This window comes from Pleurodeles waltl, chromosome 7 (genome assembly GCF_031143425.1).
Source record: "Pleurodeles waltl isolate 20211129_DDA chromosome 7, aPleWal1.hap1.20221129, whole genome shotgun sequence".
Lineage (NCBI taxonomy): Eukaryota > Metazoa > Chordata > Amphibia > Caudata > Salamandridae > Pleurodeles > Pleurodeles waltl.
Genome location: NC_090446.1, coordinates 1,297,291,684 through 1,297,316,509, shown reverse-complemented (window position 1 = coordinate 1,297,316,509; position 24,826 = coordinate 1,297,291,684). Strand labels below are relative to the sequence as shown.

At 45.2% G+C, this 24,826-nt stretch overlaps 1 protein-coding gene across 13 annotated transcripts in view; it reads right to left on the bottom strand.

The window, feature by feature from the left end:
- Window positions 1–250: 250 nt before the first annotated feature.
- CCDC106 (coiled-coil domain containing 106) overlaps window positions 251–24,826 on the bottom strand; it is a 289,790-nt gene continuing 265,214 nt past the window's right edge. For all 13 annotated transcript variants that reach the window (XM_069200552.1, XM_069200554.1, XM_069200547.1 and 10 more), the window contains one exon: window positions 251–3,657. In XM_069200552.1, coding sequence (XP_069056653.1) covers window positions 3,341–3,657 — 317 coding nt within the window. In that variant the 3' untranslated portion in view covers window positions 251–3,340. The remainder of the gene's footprint in view (window positions 3,658–24,826) is intronic.

The following is a 24,826-nucleotide window of genomic DNA, read 5'->3' as shown; positions in this document are numbered from 1 at the left end:
AGGATGTCGGCGGTGAGAGGTGGGTATGGCAAGGGTGTTGCACTCATTGGGGAAAAGAGGAGCTTCTAGATCTAGGACAGTGGACGAAGGGCAGCTGACTTTGTGGAAGATACTCCCAGAGGAGACAGTCACAAAATCAATCAGAGACTTAGACATGATATTTGTGGCCCTCTAACATAAAACTGCATATCAAAGCAAAGTTGGAAACATTATATGGAGAACACACCAAATGATACACGCTGAGTGTGAATATTATTCAAAATGTATTTTTATTCACATTCTTCTAATAAATGTATTTCTCATTTCTGTTGTAAAAGCGCATGGGATAGGACATCACAGAACACGCAGAGCTAATACACATCAATTTTATGGGTCTGGTATCACTCCTCCCTCGGTCCCAATTGAATCCCTTTATACTGCTTTTATCACTCACTCTAAAGCAATATAAAGTTGATATTGGTCAGTGCTACGACTCCAAAAAGAAGCAGTCACCTTTGCGGTTGCAACTTGAAATCCATGATTCATTATTTTTATGTGTAGCTCGGTCCCAATTAAAAGCAAACCAGCTCTTTCATTTTACGGCTGAATTTTTGATTGAAACCATTAGATGGCGATTCAAATGCTTACAGTTCGCCTCCATAATCCAAATGACCCGACTGTCTACGGAATCATCTATGGAGGGGAAATTGGTAAATTGTCTCTCTCTTTTCCAGAGGGATGAAGGTGCGTCTAGAGCTCTCTAGTGCGGCAAATACGGGCAGAAGGAAATCCCAAAATGCAAGTTTGGTTGAAAGAGGTGCAGTCCTAGGGATTATAAAAGAGAACCAAACGAGTAATTAGATTATAAGGGACATAGATATTCTAGAAACACAGCCCTCCAGTAAAGACCCAACACGGTTCAAGTACCAGTGGTGTTCTTGTCAATAGCAGGAGAGGACCAACTGTTTGTGAGAGGAATTCATATTAGTCCTTTTCAGAAGGAAGGTCAGAGCACGAGGCAAGGCGTACAAGGCGTAAAGGTCTAGGGTAATCCCAAAATAGTTCAGCTGAAATATCTAAGGCCTTTGTAAAGTGTCTTGAAAACCTGCCCTTGCGAGTACATTGAAATCGGGCAAGCCTTTAGCCAATAGAGAGCAAAATAAATACTACTAAATAGAGGGGAAGACAAGGGCAAATAGATTTTTTGTGGCACTGGACCACAAAGCAACAAGACAAGAAGGCTCATTTTTATTGTAGCAGTGCACGGCGAAGAGACACCGGAGGAAATCCTGCTGACCAGGAGCTTAAAAAGTAGTTCAGAAACTTGAGCTCCTGCTGCAGAGATATGTTTGTAAACCACAGCCAACTCAGTCTTTAACCTTACCAAGAAAAACAACTAGAGTACCACTGAGTAGAGTAAGAAATTAGAAACTAAGTGCAGATTTAGTGGCAATTCAGACAGTTGTTTCATTACAGGAAATGGCAATTACATTATAAGACTGAGAGATAAGGGTTGCTTTTGAGGCAGGATGGACTGGGAAATCCCAGTCTATCCAGTCACAAGGGAGCAGCAGAAAAATGTTCTCATAAGCACACGAATGGACTTCTTGCTCCAGGGCAATAACACTCTGGGTAACTGTGTCAGATCCTAGAGCGTTAGAATGTTTTCAGTTTTCCATCAAAACTATTTGTTCTACCGATTCAGTTTTGAAATATGAACAAGTAATGTGGGGAAAGTCCACAAATCTTCACAGAGACAGCCAGGCACGTGCTATGCTTGCTCACTCAATGAGATATAGGGCTAATATGAATATACTTTCCAGGTCTGCATTTAGGTTCGATCTAACCCTTGCACAGGATCATCAGGTTGTCACTTCTTCTTACCTTCTACAATTAAGGCAGTGACACAGGAGGCCAAATATACCACAGCATACTTGAACTCATCTAAGGATCACAGTTGAACTTAAGCAGCATCGACAACCAGAACGTTCTTGTCCACACAGTCCACCTGCTACCAACCATCGCCTGCACTTAGGACCTGCCTTTTACTAAGTCATGTCAACACAATATAGAAACAAATAGAGTTGGAAACACACGGTATACTTTTGTGTGGTCTCTTTACATTTCCTGTCCTCACCCATGATTGGTAGAGTTAGACGGCCGTGGCCAAGGGTAGTGGGGACAGAAATAGTCCACTTTATGACTAGTACACAAGTATGGTTATGGTGCAGGCTTGTTCTAAAGGGAGTTTTACAGCTGTAGGCATGAATTAGATGGCAGGAATATAGATCTTCTGAACAGAGGGAAAAGTTTGCTTTCTCCTGAAATTCAATTATACTTTATTTAATAACTTCCTGCAAAAATGCACTGAATTGAATTAATTTAAATTATGCTGATTGTCAATGTTCACAGTATAAAAAAAATATGATGTGAATAATATTATATAAAGAAATCTGTTATGTGTCTAAAGGAATATCCTATGCCTTCTGACTATTTGGCAAAATTCTCCACATACATATACACACCAGCCTAGGAATTTAGCTATGAACCAGAGGTTAGAATTTAATTTTCTAATTATAATTACTTCATCATTCTCGTACATTTCAGTAAAGATCACATATAGTGGATTAGATATCAGAGTTTCTAATTCCCGTCATGAGTAAATAGTCCTAACTCATTGCATGTCTGATTCCTGCTAAGGTGTATGAGGACGGCGAAGCACTGTGCCCCTATCAGTGTGCCAAGGTACGTGCATACTTTAAAAATATTGCTTCCAGAATTAAAGCGATGCCATGAGTTTGCGTACCGACACACAACCAAAAACATTGCAGTCATCCTCAAAGAGATAAACAAAATGGAAGCATCATACTATAAACTTTTCCTTACCCCCACCTTCTGATTTTAATCTTAAAACAGCTTTACAAAAAAGAACCAACACCTTTTGAAGTCTTGCATTTTCTTTTAAGGTGTGTAAATGGGTCTGGTACCTAACAAACTCCTTCTGCAGTTTAAAGTGATCATGAGTTGTGAAACTCCCTCCATTCCAGAATACATCCCACTACCAACAGGTTAGGGAGCAGCTGCCCATAAATGACCTGACAGCTATTTGCCAGATTTACATGGGAAAACAATGTAGGAGGGAATTAAAGGAGCAGGCTCAAATCTTATACATATATAGTTGTCATTGTAAAGGCATATTATTCATTCTAATTCAGAGAATTGGAGGCTGGTGGTGTAATATAATGTTGGGCAATTATCTCTGTCAAAGAAAAAAGAGAAAAAGACATGACCGGGGACTAGAGAGGTATTTGGAGGAAGAAACTTTGACAGAGGCTTATACTGGAGGCATCTTTTGGCGTGATCACCGCTTGAAACGGTAGGTGATGGGCAGTAGCAGTTTGCTTTTCTTCAGCGCTTGGACCTTCTCAAGAGTCTCTTCATCCAGGGCCAAGAAGCACCTCCGAGAGTACTCCAGCAGACGTTCCTTACTGGAATCAAACTCACCAACTTCTGCCAGTTTCTCAGGTGCCACGATCAGCAACTCTGCAATGGGTGTAGTGAGGGCGACAGTGTTGCGGTCTACACAATGGTGCTCAAATGCTCGACTCATGCTCTGCAATTTTTGGAAGGTAGCGAGTATCTTCTTGTAGCGGCACAGGACACCTTCTGCATCTTTTACTGTAACATAGGAGGCAAGGGTCAGAAAAAGGTGAGGGAGTTGCAGGCAAAAAAAACCACAAGAAAATAGAAAGTCAAATGTGAGGAGGAAGCATACATGTAAAGAAGATGGAAGGTGAATGGAAAGAAGTGTATGAAAAAAGAGGAATGGATGGCTAATAGGAGCAGAAAGTTTATTAATAAAAAAATGACAGAAGGCAAAACAGGAATGCAAAAAGATGTATAAGAGCAAAAAATTACATATGAGCTTCGAAATCCATATGTTAAATAATACTCATTCAGCTGGTGCACAAATAGACTGCAAATTGCTTACACTCAAACTGAAGCCATGGTACAAAGAAACCAGTTAGCACTATGTAATTTATTCCTGTATGAATGTTAAGTTCCAGACATCATTGCTACAGTTCAGCACAGAGTACTATCCCCTTGCAATTCCCCTAGAATTTCACAAGTCATTCTCTGCTCAGTCAGAGCAGCCCGTATTACCCTAGAGACCAAAATCCTTATAGGATTATCAAGTGGTAGCCAGTGCAGAATGTGTCAGCCCCAATGTTACAATGTTTAAAACAAATTAATCATAGTCTACCTAGTCACAGTGTCTGTATGAGCAAACTATAATACACTAAGATATTTTTCAAATTGGTTTCTACTGTACAATAAAGCTTTACATAGTCTCATGTCTGTTTGATTCTTCTTCTTAAGTTCAAACTAGAACTCTTAAGGATGTCAATGGCCCACTGCATCATTTGAAGTGGAAAGGTTTTGAGTCATTAAGTGCTGGTGAGAAGGACATCCACCCTTATATGTAACACCAGGATTCTGCACTGCCACTGGAGATCCACAGTGCAAAGATAGTCTGAGAGCTACATGGTATATCCAAGACAATACTTCCAGTTCCCTCCTCTATGAATGTCCCTTCTTTCAGCTGCTTACAATGCTCACTATTATTTTTTAATTAAAGCTTTGCAAAGCCCACTTGACTGTACTGTAAATATGCAAATGCTAGCACCAGCTGGAATCTGCACCACTACTACTTTAAAAGTCCACCAGTCTGCGTTTCCTTCTACAACACATCCAGACAAGCTGCAGCACACCCCTTTTGTGTCTGAAGAACTGAAAAATTGAACTAACACTTGGATTTCAAGTTTTGTTGTTAAACCACCAGTCAAATCTGAGCTATCAGAGGGAGGCTCTTTCCAATTTTGTATACCAGCCTTATCGTAAAGCATTCCACAACATTTCAATTGCTTGTTTAAAGGCTTCCAGGAGAGCGATTAAAATGCACTCTACCTATCTAAATCATTCATGAACCCTCTTTTCATGCTATAATTGCTATCACCCAAGGGCCAAAGCAGCTTAGTGCATACATATCAACATTGACGAGGAAAGTTTAAAAAAAACATAATCGTGAGAATGCACTTCTAGTGACGTAGAGGCATTTTCAGGTGACAGACAACCAAAATAAAGCCATATTTGTCATAAAACATCAGGAGACTTGTTGGGTCTTGGGTCTATGTGCTTGTTGGGTCTCGTGCTTGTTGACATATCAACGAGCACAAGACTCAATGGAATGTCGGGGGATGGAATGTGGGTGACAGGAGAGCTGGCAGTTGAAGGAGAAGCTCAGTGAGGGAAGGCTGTTCCTGTATGCTGTCCTGCTTAATTAGAATAAACTTACCTTGGAACTGCATCTTTGTATTAGCGACGAGCGTCGAGTGGGCAGGATGACCTTTCAACCCACACGTGCAGCCTGCAGAGGTTTGGACAGTCTTTCCTTTTTAAGGTGAGGCTCTTTGGGCTGGAGGTGTATTTTCCTCCTTCTGGAGTCCGCCGGGAGTGAGGAACGCCTGCCTGGAGTCCAGAGAAGACCAGTCAGTGCAGTCCAGGGGCTCTGGAGCCCAGGTCGGGGGTGGGGACTGCCGAGAGTGGGGGGTGCGAAGCCCGTGTGCGCACATGTCAGAGCAGCACGTTTGCTGCCTGGGGAAGCTGCTGGAGAGCATGCGCAATGGAGTTTTCTCTGCGTGCGGACGTCAGAGCGTCTGCTGTCTTTATAACAGACAGCTTCAGTGGTTGCTTGGCAATGCACTGTAAAGGATTGCTTTGATTTTTCCCAGTGTTAATGGTGACACATACACCATGTTGCTTTAAGTATGTTATTGTTCTGTGCTTTTGGGTGAATTACACAGCGGGCTGTGTGTTACTATGTAGTTTCTCCTGTGACATGCACACCTTCATTAATTGCGTTATATGCTGCACTTTTTTATAGTTGTTATTCTGGCATTTTGTCATCATACAAACAGTGGCACGCACACTTTAATAAATTGAGCATGTCACATTTTGCCTTGCATCTAAGAGTGGTCTATAGTTTCTCATACAAAATGATCTTGGTATTTTTATGTCATGCACCACTGCATTATACCGCCACCTGTTTTTACATCGGATCCTGCTTCTTCAGAATCAAACTGGGAGTTGTGGAAAGAGGAGTTTGAAGCGTATCTTGATGCATTGGACGGCGATTCTTTTACTCATAAAAAAAGTTTGCCATTCTTCGACATTGTTTAGGATCTGAGGGCCGGAAGATTTTGGAACACATTCCCCAAGAAGTTGTTCCTTTAGGAGAAGGAGAGGGGTATGGAGAAATTAATGAATACTCTTCAGCCATAAAGTCTCTTGATTCTAGATTTAAATCATGTAAGAATGTCATTATGGAGAGACACAAGTTTTACAGAAGAGCTAAAATTTCAGGTAAACCTGTTGCAAGCTTTGTGGGTGCTTTGAGAATTTTAGCTGTGTCATGCGATTATAAAGCATGTGAGGATGAAATTATACGACATCAACTAGTTGAAAAAACAAACAACAGAAAGGTGCAAGAAACTATTTTATCAACCCCGAATTTAACATTAGAAAAAGCAGTTGAGATAGCTACTAGGATAGAAAACACGATGTCTTATTTGGAACAAATTAACATTTCAGATGCAAAGGTGACACAACAATCTGTATCCTTGGTTAAACGGAAGACAAAGGAAAATTGTACAAAAGATAGGCCTGAGACGTTTTGAAAAAAGGAACATTTTAGAAAGTCTGAGTGTTCTAGGTGTGGTAGCATGTTCCATTTAGGGAATGAGAGTGTGTATCCAACACTGGATAAAAAATGTTTGAAGTGCTTAAAAAAAGGGCATTTCGCTAGAGTATGTAAATCAAAAGGTAAATCTGCACCTAACAAGGGTAGCAAAATTCTCAGGGTGCTTAATGATAATGTTAGTGGTAATGAGGCAACCACCAGTGAGGAAGACAACATTCTAACTATTACTAGCATATCTGAGTCATATGAGGAAATATATGTGGTGTAACTTCTAACAGAGCTCAAAGACCTTTTTGCAACTTACTTATAAATGGAAATGAGATAAGGGTTATGGCTGATTCAGGTTCGCCATTTACTCTTTTGAGTGAGAAAAAGTGGAAAGAGTGTTTTGATCACATAAAACTTAAGGTTTCTTGCATAAAACCTGTGGGTTATGGAGGAAAAACAAACTATTGAGGTTGTTGGTGAATATGAAGCTGAATAAAATTTTCAAGGAAGTATGGCAAAAGGAACTCTGGACGTTGCAAAAGATGATAAGTGTTTGTTGGCGTGGAATGATCAAAAGAAATTGGGAATTTTGCTTGATCCAAACAATCCTGCCTAAGTAATTTTAAGCAGGGATTACAAGCAAGTGCTTTCTGTTAAAGGTAACACATGGGAAGATGATTTTCCTGATGTATTCCAGGAAGCACTTAGGATGTTCAAGGGTTTCACCCACAAAATTAAATTAGCAGGAAATGCTGTTCCTAACGTACATAAAGTTCGGACAGCACCTTTAACTTTACCAGCGGAATTAAGGAAAGAGCTTGACAAATTACGTGAACAGGATGTTATTGAAAGAATAGAGTCTTCTGATTGGGTTGCCCCAATTGTAATTGCTCGCAAAGCCAATAGGTCTATGCGTATGTGTGTGGACTTGCGGGACCTTAATGGACAAATTTGGACAGATCGTCATTCCTTACCTAACATCACTGAGATGTTGTCCACCCTTAAGCCTGCCAGTAGATTTAGTTTGTTGGATATGGCTTCTGCGTACCATCAGATCAATCTACACCCTGACCAAGACATTTAACTGAAGGTTTGTTCCAATTTAAATGTATGCCATTTGGTTTGGCGTCAGCTTCTGCTGTACTGAATCTGTTTTTGATAGGGAGGGGAGGCGTTGACATATGAACAAGCACGAGACTCAACAGAATGTCGGGGAATGGAATGTGGGTGATGGGAGAGCTGGCAGTTGAAGGAGAAGCTCGGTGAGGGAAGGCTGTTCCTGTATGTCATCCTGCTTAATTCGAATAAACTTACCTTGGAACTGCATCTTTGTAAGTCTCCCTCCTGAATCGGGTCTATTGGCATGTATGCTAGTGCAGCATGAGGTGATGCATTATAACAGTTTAATAATTATGTATATGGAAACCCATTACTTAATCCGCTATAAGATCCCACTGTGTCTACTGATTTGCACAGAAAGTTAGTTGCCCAATGTCAGGTTTGAGTAGCTCTAAAAGTCATCATTTTCGAGTACCAGTTTACAAAGAAAAATACAGGGTAGGCTGCTCAACACCTGATAGAGGGCAACTCTGGATCTCTGATGTTGCACTGAAACACATTTCAAAATCTGGATCCGCGTCTGCCTTTATAGTATTAAAGCAGTGATGGAAACTTGTTTGTTTAGCCTTGATCCAGATTCAGAAACAAGCACTAGCAAAGCCAATAGGCCTGGCTATTTTGTCAGGGGCAGTGTTTAGTAATGCTGGGAGAAAATCCCATAATGCGGCAACATCTCGGAGTACAACAATATGGAAGCTGGGAGGGGGGCTCCTCTTGTGAACAGATTGCATTAGCAGAGTTAAGCTGTACCCTCAGAAAAGGAGTCTGAAAATGAAAAGGTACTCACAGTAAATTATTGTACAATAAATTCTTTTGAGAAAGGGCCTATATTTCCATTGCATCTTTAAGTAAGTCTTTGAGCAAGCACATGACCATGGCAACAAAGTAAATCAAATGAGCATGCAAAAACAACTAGGGGATAATGATGTGTCTTTATGACTTCTCATGTAATCCAAAAAGCATACTCTTCCTAAACAAAAAAGCTACAAACAAGCAATTCAGATGTCGTTATGTTGGCAATAAAAACACGTAAAAGAATATACACTGGCTTTTGTCTAAGAAAGCACTATTTGATGCATGACTCTTCCATTTTGTTTTAGCAAATGTAACTCTTCCAGCTTGCAGTGCTTTGCAGACATTATCAAGCAGCACCATGGGCCAATCTCAGACGCACAGTGTGATATCACCTGCAAAATTGTTTAAAAGCCTCTAAACTCTCAATCTGGAAAAGGACTATGAGGGCAATTACACAAGGGCATCAGCTCCCCTCAAATTCATAAACATGGTCATAGTCAGAAGTAATTGCTGCACTTGGGGTATTTCTATGGTAGGGACAGTGAGGTGAAGGTGCTCTTTCCACCTGCTAGAGATGTTGAGCTTCCTCAATTCTCTCTAGTTAAGCGTGAGATGCTAAGTATATCTAAAAACACTGTTTTTTTTTTAGACAATTTTTAATTTGATTTTCAACTGGTGCATAGCATATCCAAATAGACATTACATAGCAGTGTCTCTGCAAAGCACCAAAACTAAGAATGTATATCAAACACTCCCCTCCCTCCTTCTCCAACCATCCCCAGACACAGAGCCCATTGAGCAATCCCTGGTTTCATTTTTCTTCGCTCTCCCCTCCAGCCCGGAGGCCTTTCAGTTTTCGATATACTATGATATGGCCCTCTCATTAGCACATGAATCCACGCACGACCAGCGTCTATAGCTCCAGGGAATAGTAAGCCATCTAGTCTCCCAATATCTTTTTAAACTTCCAAGGGCAGCCTCTATTTGTGTAGGTCACTTTCTCCCCCATCATGAACCCATCCATCACTCTCCTCCACATATCTAGTGAGGGGTATGTCTCAGAGCCCCAAAGGCGGGCGATGTCCCTCTTTGCCACCATCAGTCCCAGTCCACACAACATGAGCTTTCGTCGGGGCAGGTCGATATCATTGGGTATTCCCAGTAGAGTATATTTGGAGTCTGGGGGAATCTGCGCCAACAACACTCCCTCCATCTCTCCTATCACCTTATTCCAGTACTCCTTGATCCTGGGGCACTCCCATAGTGTATGAAAGAAGGATCCGATATTGCCTCGGCATCTAATACAGTTTGGATGCTGCGCTCTCCCCATCACATGTAATTGCTGTCTATCATAGTATACCCTATGCAGAATTTTGAATTGAATCAGTGTAAGTCTTGACCGGATAGCCACCTCTCTAGGGAACATCAGCGCCACCTACCAGTCTATATCTTCTAGAACCCCTGGCTCCGCTTCCCACCGACTACGCAGGTTTATAAGTGTATTCAGCATATTATTATTAATTGGCTTATATGTTAGGGATGTTACTTTAATTCTAGAAGGGCATAATCAGGTATTCCCCCTCCCGGGAGACCCTCTGCTCTCCATGCATTTGGCAAGCGTGTGTAATGATAAAACTGTGTTGTGCTCAGCGCATACTCTGTGCGGAGAGATGCAAAGAACATAATATCCCCCCCTCCATCACATCCCCCACCTTTGAGATACCAATACGGTACCAGCACTCCAACCCGTCAGCTTAGTAGCTCTGATCCAAGCCTTTAAAGCCACCTGGGTGGACGGCTAAAGATGCCCGGTCCTCCCTCACTCATATAAGTAATGCTTACATGATTTCCCTTCCCACTGTAGTCTCTCTAGGCGGAAGGTAGGATGATCTCCCGGTACGAATAGCCAGTCATTGATATTCACCAAGTGTGCTGCCCAATAGTACGCTTCTTGATCCGGAAGAGACAGTCACCCCGCATAATGATTGCGTTATAGCGTCTTAAGAGCTATTCTTGGATGTTTCCCCTCCCACAAAATGAGCTGCATATCTCGTTCTATACCCTGAACCGGCCCGGGGGTGGGGGGACCTGATAGTATGTGTTCTGCAAAACATAGAGGAACTTTGGTAAAGGGATCATCTTAATCATGGCAACCCACCCCATCAGCATGAGAGGCAGAGATCTCCATCTTTCCAAATCAGCCCTGCATTCTTGCATTACCCTCCCCAGGTTATTAGCGTGACAGCTTTCGGCCTTATGTGTCATGTAGATGCCAAGGTATCTGAAACCTTCAGTGATGCTTTGCAGGCATACTGGGAGGGGGGGGGAGTGGTACATCTCCCCATGGAGTATATAGGATTGTTTTGTCCCAATTAATGTGATATCCTGAGTGCCTCCCGTATTCCTCAAGCAGATAGAAAAGTATTGGTAGGGATATCTCTGGGCGTGCTACAAATAGGAGGATGTCATCCGCATACAGAGAAATACGCTCCTCCACATCTCCCTCCTCCCACAGTCTGAAACCATGCAGTCCCAGGTAAGTACGGATCTTACACACTAAGGATTCCAAGGTGAGGGCAAACAATAGGGGGGACAAGGGGCATCCCTGCCTCGTGCCCCGTGCAATGGGAAAGTCGAAAGAGAGGACTCCGTTTACTCTTACTGCTGCCACTGGGTTACAGTAGAGCAGTCGCACCCACTCCCTATATCTCGGGCCAAATCCAAATCGTTCTAGTGTAGCTTCCAGGAAAGGCCAATGCACTGCATTAAATGCTTTCTCAGCATCCAGGGCTAAAAATAAATGGGGGTCTAGACAGGCCATTATGGTAGTCAGCCAAATATGGGCCTGTCTCAGATTATGGGGGTCATTCCGACCTTGGTGGGCGGCTACTGCCGCCCGCCAGGCGGAAACCGCCATGCGGCCGCACTCACGCGGCCCCCATTCCGACATTCCCGCCGGCCCAGCGGGAATGAGGCCGCAACACAGGAGCCGGCTCCGAATGGAGCCGGCGGTGTTGCGGCCGTGCGACGGGTGCAGTTGCACCCGTCGCACTTTTCACTGTCTGCTATGCAGACAGTGAAAAGCTGGCCGGGGCCCTGTTAGGGGGCCCCTGCACTGCCCATGCCAGTGGCATGGGCAGTGCAGGAGGGGGCCCCAGGACACCCCTTACCGCCAGCCTCTTCCTGGCGGTTAAAACCGCCAGAAACAGGCTGGCGGTAAGGGGGTCATAATCCCCAGGGCAGCGCTGCCCTGGCGGATTATCACCGCCGTGGCGGTAAGGGGGTCAAAATCCCCAGGGCAGCGCTGCCCTGGCGGATTATCACCACCGGGGCAGAAACGGCGGAAAACCGCCGGCACCGGCGGTGCGAGTCAGAATAGGGAAGAAAGCACCGCCAGCCTGTTGGCGGTGCTTTCAGTCATTATAGCCCTGGCGGTCTCGGACCGCCAGGGTCAGAATGACCCCCTATGTCTTGTGGAACGTCCCGGCATGAAGCCGGTCTGGTCCATGTGAACTAGCGGGGAGATAACGCCATGTAGGCGAGTTGCCAATACTGTGGCCAGGACTTTCACCTCCACGTTCAGAAGGGATATCAGTCTATAGGATGCACACATCCACTTGGGTCTCCCCTCATTATGTATAACTGCTATCTCAGCCCTTCATAAGTCAGGGGCGAGAGCTCCTTGTACACAGGCCTCTAAAAACATACTTAAAAGATGGGGAGCCAGGATATCGCGGAAGTTCTTAAAAAGCTCAGCCGGAAACCCGTTAGGTCCCAGGACTTTGCACGGTCGGAGCCTTGTCAAGGCGGCTGTGACCTCCTCTAAAGTGATATCTCCCTCCAGCTCTTCCCGTTCCTCTGCTTCCAAGATGGGAACGGCTACACTGCCTAGATACTCAGTGATGCGGTTGACATTTTCTATTAATCTTGCCCTATAGAAGTCCCTATAGAGCCACTTCACAGTCCTGTAGGTCCCAGGCTCCCAACCGCCACACTCCGCCCCCCTTCATCAGAGGAGAGTGATCAGACAACCCTCTCGCTAAGTAATTGGCTTGTTGTATAGTGCCCACCTCTGCAGGCGGGGCAAATATATAATCCAGTCGGGAAAACATCCCATGATCCCCTGAAAAGTAGGGATATTTCCTGTCTGTGGGATGGGTCCTTCTCCACAGGTCCGACAACACTAATGCTGTAGCAAACTCACAGAGTGGGGGAGTGGGACACAAAGATTTCCTCATCTCGGATCAATCCATTTCCGCCTCCATCACATCATTAAAATCTCCCCCCAGAACATGGAGCAGGGAAGTAGTCCCTAACAGGATCTTTGCTAACTTCTACACAGGGGGGCCTTGAGACTCAGCGGGGCATATGCACTCAGCAGCAAAACCTCCTTCCGTCCCCAAAACCCTTTTACTCCTACATATCTGCCCTCAGGATCTGACCATTGGTGGGTGCTGCGGAAGGGGGGAGACCTACGAATCAAGATCACCATTGCCCTGGATCCAGACGTATATCCTGCGTGCGCCAACATAACATAGGGGCCTCTACTTCGTGCCCCGGGGAGATGTGTCTCCTGAAGGAGTACTATATCCGGTTGCTGCCTTTTTATATATTGGGAAACTAATCTGCGTTTAACCTTGTCCCCTAGTCTGTTCACATTCCAGGAGAGGACCATAAGGCCTTGCTCACCCTCACTGGGTGTCTCCTTGCTTTTACTCATGGGGTCCATTTAAAACCACTGGCCATATTTGTATAATCCTGCAACTGCCAAGGCCCCTAGGAGTGTAAAGGGTGGGCTCGAGAGCCAACCTCCCTATGAATAAAGTGCCCAACTATCTGTGCCTGTGGGTTGACTGTGTAAAGCGAGAACCAAAAAGGAACAAAACTTACTAGAATGAAACCCCTCCCCACCTCCCACTGGCCCCTGTGTGTGTTCATTTCTGCCCACCAGCTCCACAGGAGTCAAGAGGTCTGTAGCCCTCCACCTCTCCCTCCCCCCTCAACAGTTCAAACTTATGAAACTCAGTCAGGGCGGGTCTCCCACTGTTAGGAGTGGAGACCCCACTATTCAGTACTCAATACACAAAAGGCCTCTTTGCCCCTGTAGAGAACCCCAGTAGACATATGTAAGGTTGCTATCAACCATTGGAAGCGATAAGATCTGTCCGCACTCCTTCAGCCTCTCCTCATATGACCACTCCTCCGGACTTATGGGCCTCCGGGGCCTCTTTTTCAGTCTCTAAATTGTCAATGACCTCTAGCTGCGGGTGAGGAGAGTCCCTGCCCATTTCAAGGTGACTCTCTGGTGTGAAGCAATCCGTATCTGCACCCCTGTTTCTGTTCCGGATACCCACGCTGTGGTTCCCTTCCGAATCAGTAGTGTCTACTCCCCATCTCTGCCCATCAGGGGAGTCGCCACGGCATGTCGCTCTCACCTCTGTCATCGTCGACCCCTGCGTCTTGGGAGAGACCACTCTTTGAGCCTCGCTCCTTCCTTCTCTTGGGACTCATCATCAGTCCCTCCGTTCCCCTTCCTTGAGAGCTGGGGCGCTCCTCCTGCCACCCCCAGGCCTCTTCCGGAGATTGAAAAAAGAAAGCTTTCCCCTGAAACAGGAACTTCAATTTGGCGGAGAAGAGGAGCATGTACTGGAGCTGGAGATCATGAAGCTTGGCTTTAACTAAAAAGTATGGCGCTGTTTCTGAACTTCTCTGGTATAGTCTGGGAAGACCAGGATCTTAGACTTTTCGTACCGGACCGCACCCATTCTACATACCTCAGTTAGGATCATGTCCTGGTCTTGGTAGTTGAAAAAACGGGCAATCACTGGTCAAGGGGTGCCCCAGGAGGAGGCCTCCCTCCCAACTATCTATGTGCTTGTTCAATCACAAAACAAGTAGAGAACTTTTCAGGCAGGAGAACTCTCCGGACCCATGTATCCAAAAATCGGTTCATATCTGTCCGTTCAAGTCCATCTGCAAATCCTACAAATCGTAGATTGTTTCGCTGTGCTCGGTGTCCTCCAGCCGCCACACAATATCTTTATTAAGGACTTTGGTTTCTGACATTTCTTTTTGCAGGTCCCTAACGGTGTCTTCTAGATCAGGGATTCGTGTCCACGCAGTTGTAACTCGTTCTGCCACATTTTAGAGGTCTTGTCGCAGCAGGGAGACCTCAGAGTGTACCTTGCCCATTCGCCCCTCTAGGGCCTCTTTGGAGGCCTGGATCACCGTGAGGAGTGCAGCGTTGGCGGGGGTCACCGGGGTGGTCCGACGGCGGGGGGGTCACCACCTTGGTATATCGATCCATTTTGCCCTGTCGAGGCGGCTTAGGTTCCTTGTCTCTCGCCATTTGAAGACTTCGACAGGCTCCCCAGCACCATCCAGTCACCACTTGTCAGACAATGTGCTTTGGTGCCCAACCGCAGGGTGAGGCTTGGGTGGGGAGCTTCCAGCACCCGCTGACCCTCCAGAATATGAGTGTCTGCCCCGGGTGCCTTGTTTTACAGTCCTGCAGCCGGGCTTTCCGTCTTCCTCCTCACTGAGGGGGAGAAGCATCCCACCCTCGGCGACCATTCTCATTGTTCCTTCACTCCCTATTTGTTTTTACGTGGCTCCTTGGGCCCTTTTACCACCAACGGCTAGCCCCTGTCGGTTAAAAAGATGGGTGTCTCTCCCTCCATGCCCCTTCTCTTCATCCTGCGGGCCCTAGGAGCTTCTGATTCCCTGCAGCTCACGTTCCTGCACCCCACACAGCCATAAAATTGAGGGTGGGGGGAGGGGGTGTAAGCGAGTCAGGGGTGAGGGGAAGGGCCCTCTGGCCTGGGAGATCGATCCGCCCATGCTGTGTTGCCTCGGCTTTCTTTTGCGCTCCGTAGGGGGCCAGCCCCGGTGTCCAGCTGTCCTCTCCTCCACCTCCGAACAGACGCTCCAAGGGGCGCTCCAGCGGCAGGTCCACCAATCGGAGGACCCACGTCAAAGATTCTCCTCACCTCCGTCCGCTCTCCGCTGCTTCTCACTCCGAGGCGCCCGCCTCTGTCTGATCCTTTGCAGAGTGCAAGCCTCAAGGCCCCCGAGGCCTGGCTGTGCAGATCTTGCAGCCGCCCAGGAGCGCCCTGATCTCCCCACAGCTCCTCCTCTCACCACAGTTGGCCGCTCCTCGATGAGGGAGCACCTCTGGGGAGGTGGGGGGCAGTCTCTCTGCCCCGGTGTGGTCCGGAGGGGTTAGGATGTTTTCGCCAGGATTTGGGGCGGAGGCCACTACAGAGCTCTTCAAGGAGCATCTGTCTTCAGCATCATCTTGGCTCTGCCCCCACCTAAAAACATTGTTGTCATTACATCCACAGGATTGCTTTCTCTCTTAGCGAAGGAAACACCTCACGGAAGCAAGCATGGGGTATACAGATTGCATCTTACTGTGCCCTGGGCTTTTCATCGTCAGTGTGATTGAGTCAGGCTGGAATTTATTGATGCAGTCCCAGCCGCTCACACCACAGTGATGCTATGGAAGGAAGGGTTGTATACACTACTGCTGTAGCAAGAGAAGTTCCTACATAAATGTGGGTACTTGATGCGTGTGGGTCCTTGACTGGAAACAACTCAATTGTTTTTACAATTAACAAATCGCCTAGGAAAAATTAGTATGTTTTGTTTGCTGTGTTAACTAACACATTCTAAAAGTATGATGCATGCATAGACCTGTAGGATAAGTTGACATGTTTCACTACCTCGCTGTTTTTGGCAGCACTTTCACCTCACTGACACTACACCTATAAGTGGCTTAATTCCCTTTTAACAGAAAATGGCTGTCCGTGGTAACACTACTGTTGCTGTACAGTTGATGGTATAGGTACTTCAAGGCAGCATCAGTGAGAGTTCTTGACTGCTTGCCTACATGGGTTATCTGATATATATTACCCACAGTGCACAGTGAATCACTCAATATGGCACTATTTCTAGGAGTTATGCACAGTTCAATGGTGGTGTCAGAGCTTATTTTTAGGATCTCTGACTTTCGTCAGATAAATGGGGCATAGACAAATGTTGTGATTGATCCAGAATTGGGAATCTGGTCAGGTTTGAAAGTTGGAATAAGAACTCGGATTACCTGCTTACACCTTAACCAGTGTAATTACTATCACTCGACAATGCCTTCAATTTAGAGAGGTCTATGTTCTGTCTCTGTTTCCCTAATCAACTACAAATTTCAACATAATTCAAATTTTTTTTTGCAGCGTGCTCCTAATCTTTCAATGGGCAATGTGATTCACCTGCACTTGAACAATAACTATGGATAAAGCAAGGCATAGTAGTGTGACACTGCCGTTAATCTGGAGGAAGAGCAAAGTAAGTGGAATAAAATGGATAAAAACTGTTATTTAATTGGTTTACATCACTGATATTCACATCAGGCCCTTTAGGTCTTGGCTACACATTGCATGGTTGTGCTGCGAGACATACCATTTACAATTCAGCGGACTTACAACGCCTGCATAATTTTAGATTTGCTTAGCTCCGAGAGGCTTCCCTTCTTTTCTTGTGTTAGGTCCTCCTTGGAACATGGACCAAGTACCTATCTTTGTGCAAAACAATTTTTTTCATTATTTTTTCGGCATTTTTTTGGTACTTTCTGGACGTGCAATGTGCTTTCCTACTTTTAACACAGGCACAAGGTTTCTTATTTATGTTGCTTTCACCCTATCTGCCATCTCTATTGGCTCTTTAGTTACTTATACCCACAACTGTACTACTCTAAGCTACTCCCCTATGCTCCAAGCCACTCCACTCTACTTCACATCAGTCTACTCTATGCCCCTCCACTCTACTCTATACCACTCCATGTCACTCTGCTCTACACCAATCCATGCCATACCACTCTTCTCTACTCTGTGCCATTCCATGGCACTCAATGTCTCTCGACTCTATGACCCTCGACTCTACGCCATTCTATGCCACTCCACTCTACACAACTCTACTCTACATGACTCCACTTTATGTCACTTCACTCCACAAAACTACATTCTACACTACTCTACTCTGAACCACTCCACTCTACGCCACTTTACTCCACACCACTCTACTAATGATCCTGGCAGGAGTGTGAAATTTGTCACTCCTACGATGAGCCTGTTCTCCACTTGTAAACACTTTCTGCAAAAAGGCCAGAACTACATCCCATAACTATTAAGTGATTGCACAGTGTTCTTCAGCAGATCTGTTGTAAGTACTGACTTAAATGGGCAGACACTAAGTACCAGCATTTGCAAAGTTTCAAAACGAGCGCACAAAACTTATTTTTTTCATAATCTTTTTCTTGGTTTTGCAATACAAATAACCAAAACAGTTTGCATGGAAATACGGGGGGAGCACTGCACCTGGTGCACCTCAACTTGAAGTCTACACATTCTCCATAGCCTTTCAGAACAATAATAAAATCTATGAAAAGAATTTAACTGTACCAGGTGAAGGTGAGAGAAACTTGCTAATGTTCGAGCTACCATCTTCGCCTTAACCCAATCATCATCTTCCACTAATCCCAGGTCAGGCTCTCATTTATGCCTTAAAGTCGTCAGTGGATTCAGGGAATTAATAAGCACTGAGCAATACTGCCGTGGCACCCCTTTTCTCCCAGCTCCTCCATCACTAATTTCACCTCCAGCAAATTATACACCGGAAGTTCTTGTAGATTTTCTCTATAATGTTCTTGGGCATGCTGCACCTGTAAGTATCTCTAGACTGTCATTTATGTAACATCAACTCACTGGACAATCCTATGTAGGTTTTAAATGTTCCTTGATAGCACACACCTCCCAAGTACGATATGCCAATCAAGTCACACTTGTGGAATCCTAACTCAGCCGTGTGATTGCGCATTTGCCATTCCATAATGGTGTAGCTTTCATCAGTAAACCATGCCACTTTATTTGCTTCAACACTTCATGCCAGCACAAGAAGGGCAACTTGGTAACCATTGGGAGTCCAAAAGGTGTCACTCTACTATAAAATATATACAGGAGATCATGCATTTGTAATCTGTCAAGTTCTAGCCTATATATCAGGTCTCCCCAGTGTTTCATACATCCCTTCATTAATGATAATGAGCTGAGGAATCCAATAATATAAACACATATCTGCCCAACTCAAGCCCACATCATACATTCCCTGGCTACACTTGACAAATGTAACCTGGGAGACCTTATTATCCCACAGAAAAGTTATCTGTGATTGTAGAGTACAGAAGAAAGTGGGTGGGAGTGTGTAGGGGTAATTCTGGAAGACATAGAAGTGGGGAAGGGAAACCATTTTGAAGAGAGTTCCCCTCTCTGTGACAGATTTCAGCAGGGATGACCATGTTTCAATATCTGACTTTAGTCTCCCAAGCAATAGGAGTATGCTTAGCTCCCACCCTCTCTGACTCTCTGGAGTGTCTGCAAAATGTCCATTCCAGGTAGCAAAAATGGTCTCCCACCTGCTTCATACCCATAGCTTGGAGGTACTGGGCAGGGTCACCGATCACATGCACATTAATGGTTCCCCCCAGTTAGCTTTCATACTTGAAGCATCACCATATACCTTCAACATTTCCATTAAACACGGGAAAGACATTTCTGGCTTTCGGAGATACAGTAGTATATCATCTGCATGCAATGTCACTCTATCTTTGTGATTGGGGGACCAACTAAACCCCTGTACTTGGGTGTCTAATCGTATCTAATCTGCCAAGGACTCCATGACTAAAGCAAAACACATGGCTGACAATGGGCACCCCTGATTCGTACCCTTTCTGACTAGAAACGGGTCTGACAGTGAGCTGTTCTCCCTGACTTGGGCCCATGGCTCCATAATCAGAGTTTTAATATGGTGGCGGAAATGCGTCCCAAAGTTCATACGCTCCTGGAAACGGAAGAGAAAGGACCAAAGGACCGTGTCAAAGGCCCTCTCTGTATGTGACCGAACAAGGCCACCTTCACCCAACATTCTACTCTACACTTCATTGCTATGTCAACCAATGAAAAGATCAAGAGACGCCATTGCGAGGGTCAATATGGGGCACCAGCTGGGACTGTTAGTCCAGCCAGCCACAAGTTGTCCCCCATTTTGTAGATCCTACCCAGGGACCTCATTCAAGAAGTTAGGGCGCCTCCAAACAATTTCTCCTTTAACCGCGTCGTACAAAGATCTAAGTGGCTCTGAGCTAACTGTCATCTATTCCACCACAACATCTCTCTGAGAAATTCTATCTTCAAGTTCCTGTCCCTCCCTGTTTTCAGCTTTTATTTTCCCTTTTATGTAAGTCATGGCCTGCTCCCTAAGGACTATCTTGAAAGCCTCCCATAGGCTATCCGTTAAGGAGATCAACCGAGATGAAGTTAAAAGAGTTCAACAATACTCTCCCGGAGGAATTCTGTAAAACTAGTATCCAACAGCCATCAAGTATTGAGATGCCAAATGCCTCATTGGCTGTAGGAGGCCATGTTAACTCCACTTAAGCGTGATCCAGCAGACGCCATGGTAGAAAGCGCGTTGAGTGTAACCTGCATGCATCAGTGACTGAGAGAAAAAAGAATCTATCCTTGAATGAGATCTGTGAGAGTGGGAATAGTGTGTATATTGCCTATGTTATAGGTGCATCCTGTGCCACATGTCTATCAACCCCAGTGAGGCCACCCACTGTCTTACACATGTAAGTCTTGTAGATGTGGTCGTTTACTGAAATCTATGGAGAGGTCCATCAAGGAGTTAAAGTCCCAATCACTGTGCAGCCTGGTGGAGAGTAAGCCTAAGCTGGTGTGAATGCCTGAAGAGTTTAATTGATTAGTGTAAGCAGAGTTTAAATGCTTGCTAGTGTCCAAGCTTTCCCTTCCAGCATGCATGCTAGTTTTATGAATCTTCGCAGGGGATCAGGTTTGGTGGTGTTCACACCACAGCCATAGCTAAAAATGAATCAATCCCCAAGTATGGTGGTAGCGTCACCAGTCCTCCAGGCCCCAACCGGGAGAAAAAGACAGAATCAGGCTTGGGGGCAGCGCCTGTGCTAGCAAGCCATCAGTTGATAGGGTTGAATCTGCATAGCTCCTACTCCAAGCTCCCCAGTGCACCTGTCAGCTATGCCAGTGCACTGCCTGCCTTCCATCTAGCCAGCCTGACCTTTGGCCTGCAGGGAGATATCAGTCTGCGGATTTTTGGTCTGCACGGGGCCCTCCGATCAACTGGCTGTCATTTGACGTGTATCACACCTGTGTCATCAGTTGTGCCTGCCGGCAGCTGTCATTTGCTGTCAGGCCTTGTGGGCCCGGATATAGCACAGCACTGCCCACCAATAATGGCAGCAGAATAAATCCCAGCACCCGCACCACACTGAGAGTGCATGGTATAGGCTGTAGCATGTTTCAAACACAGGATGTCATTTGATTATTATTGGGACAAGAGGAGCCGACGGGAACCACGACTACTCGCCTATCTTGCTTGGCCACGCCCCAGCACTAAAACGTCTTTGCTCTTAGCTGGGGAGCAATATCTTTTAATGGGAAAGTGCTGGCATTTCTCAGAAGCAACCAGGTACTCTGGTATAATAAAAAACTGAAACAAAATACTTCCATTTCAAGCAATGGTGAAACACAATCCTGCCCGCAGAGCAAATTCATCTGCTACAGTGAACATCACTATGCAGACTATTTGCATTGTGTACATGGGGAATCAGACCTGAGAGGCAGCTGAGCTGTCAATTTATTGGTCCCTTTACCCATCCGCAGCCCTGCTGATTGGGTATAGGTGATTTGGGTGGAAAATCTGTGATGTCCACTCGCATGAGCTTGAGGGTGGTTAGCAATTATTTCTAGTATTGGTGCCATGAAGGGCAGATCATAAGGATGACCTATGATGAGGAAGATCCACTCCCACAAAAAGGTACAGCACAATTAGCAAGCTTCTCTTGCACAGAATGGGGAGGAGCAAAGCATGGTTACTAGATTGCTCCATCTCTTGTGCAAAACTTTCAACCAGGACAATCGTCTTAGCCTCCAATCTTTTGCAGTCTAGGACATGCATTATACTTTTTAGTATTAGCACTTTAGTAGTAAGAATGGGCTCAAACCAAAGCATAAAAGTGCTCGTTGCTTAAAAGAAATCACATGTGTGTCATTGGGTGACTTGATGGCTATGATAAGGAACATCTTGGACAGCAGTTAGGCATTTTCCTGTGAGTAGCTGAGTGCTACTAAGCGTAGGAAATCATGAGTATGGGGGAGAGGGTGCCCAGATGTATGATTGCACATGGCATATTCCAGTCGTCCTGGGTTGTAGTGACTCAGAGCAGAGTGCTGAACTGGGTGCTGCTGGCATATTGTGTGGGCTTACCAAGCTTGAAAGCTATGGACATGGGTACTGTTGCCACATACCAGGAAGCCTAGGTGTTGCTAGGAAAATGATTCTGAGATAAAGAATGGTGAAGGAGTGGAGTTTCCTGGAAGCTACTACCAAAGTATATACTCCAGGAATCCTGCATGGCAGCTGTAATATAGAAAGGCTATTGGAGTGCATTGTTCTGGAAGCTGGTGCCAGATTCCTGGTGCAGGATATCGCTTGATAGTGTGTGTTTTCTTGTAGCACCCTCTCAATAAGGAGCTACCAGCAAACCCCCAAAATCTATTCACATTGGACTCTCTCCACAATACAGTGTCAAGGACTGAGGGGGGTGGGTGCCGCCCCTGTGAGGTGACCCCTGTGATACCTAGACTATATACCACACCCTCCTTGCCCAAGAATAAGACCTGCTTACCGTTGCAGTACCCTGCTGGGCTGACCCTCGCCCTTGCGCCCCCTGATGTGGCCTGTGCAGCGCTATTGTGATGGGGAAGGCTGACAAACATCAACCTTTGATCACATTTGAGACCCAACGCCTTACCAAATCTGAACCTAATCCCTCCCTCTCCAGAAATTGAGCGGGATGCGGTGCCCTAGGGAGAAACTACCCTTGAAACCACACTGCTCGCCATGCAACATAGCCTGCACTCGATAGATGGCAAAATTGGCACCCTTAATAGCCACATGGATCACAAAGCAGCCAAGCAAGCTAAACAGAACACACAAATCACAGAAGCGGAAATACACATTTCCACCACAGAAGATGATTTATAGTCCAGCTCTACACATTGCCTCAATATGAAAAAAGTCCTTGCAGTGATCCAAGCTAAGAACGAAGTTACGTCGAAACAACCTTAGGATCACTGGTATATCAGAATCTACCAATATTGGGAAAATGGATCACTATGTAGAGACTATGCTTTGTGATACCCTTGGTGTGGAGAACCTGTCTGCCATGCTAGTGGTGGACTGGACACACAGATCACTAGTGGCTCGACCCCCTCTGGGAGTGCCATTGCGCCCTATCATAGCTAGACTCCTTAATTACCGGGATCGTGATGTGGTGCTCCACCTTGTACAGGAAGAAAAGACCGTACAATACCAAGGCAATGATGTGCCGGTGGCGCAAAGGGCATTCCTTCCTATTAAAAAGAAACTGCGTGCTGTACCTGGTAGGACTGTGAATCGGACAAGGATGGATACATAAAATATTGGCAACACCAAAAGCAGCACTTGACTATGTGAAAGCCCTCTCCCAGAAATGTCGCACGCAACCAGGATTGGATTATGAGGAACTGGACAACTAAAGGCCTGCACCCCTTTGTTTGGTACACCAGTCAAGGACTTGCCTGCTGCACACAGCTTAGTGAACGCTCAGTCTTCTGAAGGCTCACACGTGAATGAAGAGTGCATTGGAATTGTTTGGTGACCTAGTATATGAGGAGGAATGGTATTTTAAAATTAGATTTGATCTCCTCATAAATAGACAAGTAAAAGAAGTGAAGAAGTCTGAGGATATATTTAAGGGACTCCCATCGTACTAGTCCTGAAGAAGACCCATTGTGGAGCTGGGATTTGGCCCAAGATATAGAGGGGTCGAAACGTCGACGAATATATCATAGTCTGGATTGGTTTCTACATAGTATCTTTGGAGGATTGAAACAATTGATTTAGACTCTCTGAGGATTTGGAATGGATTTAATGCAGCAAACAGAAAAGAACCAACGGACTGTTTTTAATGTTTCTTCTATAGGATTTTGATCCATTGGAATATGTATTATTCTTCTTTCTATCTATCATGAGCACTTTTTCTCACACTACCTGTCCTTTGGTGTGCTGTTTTATCAGATGGGCTGTCCATATAGGATGAATATATTAAATTGATATTTATGTATGAGTAAATAAATGAATATTATATTTGTATGAATAAATAGTTTGTTTGTTTTCACCTATGTGGCCTCGCCTGGCAGTTGGGAATGGGCTGTTCTCATGGGGAGCAGGGTCAATACTGATGTGCATAAGACGACCCTCTGTCTAGAGTGGCATGGTGGGTGGAATAAACAGGACTGGATGCAGCCCTGAGCAATCCCTAATGGCTGAGATTAATTCAAGCACTGCATTCATCACCTTGCTGTTTGTCGAAGAAAACCAAGACGTATAGTACCAGTTCTCCCTCCTGAAGGACATAAAACCTTTTGGCTCTAAACTGACATTTTGCAACAAAATACTGGCTTTACTGAAAGGCAAGGTACACAGTCCAGCATATATCATCTAAGTCCTGAAGACATTCAACCATATTATCACAACATAGAGAAACATCACCGGCTTCCCCTGGTCAATTTTTAAGACCAGCAACAACACCTACAAGGCAACCAGAAAGGCATGCCCTGGCATACCTAGCTCAGAAAATAACAGCCTGGGGTGCGAAGTGCCACATTTGAAGTAAAGACACCACCAAATGTACAAATACAAGAGAAGCTGAAGGTATGACTTCACCATCTATGATTCTCTGATTGGAAAGAAAATCCCATCAATATCATAACTGCCACAACTCTCCTATAGTCCAGCAGGATTGGAAGGCTTGCTACTTCAGAAAACAGTACATATCTAAGTGATAGCAATCGCTGACCAAAAATACTCTGCCTTGTTGTAAAAATGTTCATGAATCGTACTCTGGGAGTATATCCATATTCAATGTGTGGATGCTGTCAAGTTATGTTCACACTATATGAATACCCATAAATATAGATTACTATCAGCTCACAGTAAAATGATGTTGCAAATGGTTGACTATTAACATTGTTCATCAGCCCAAATACGGTTGAT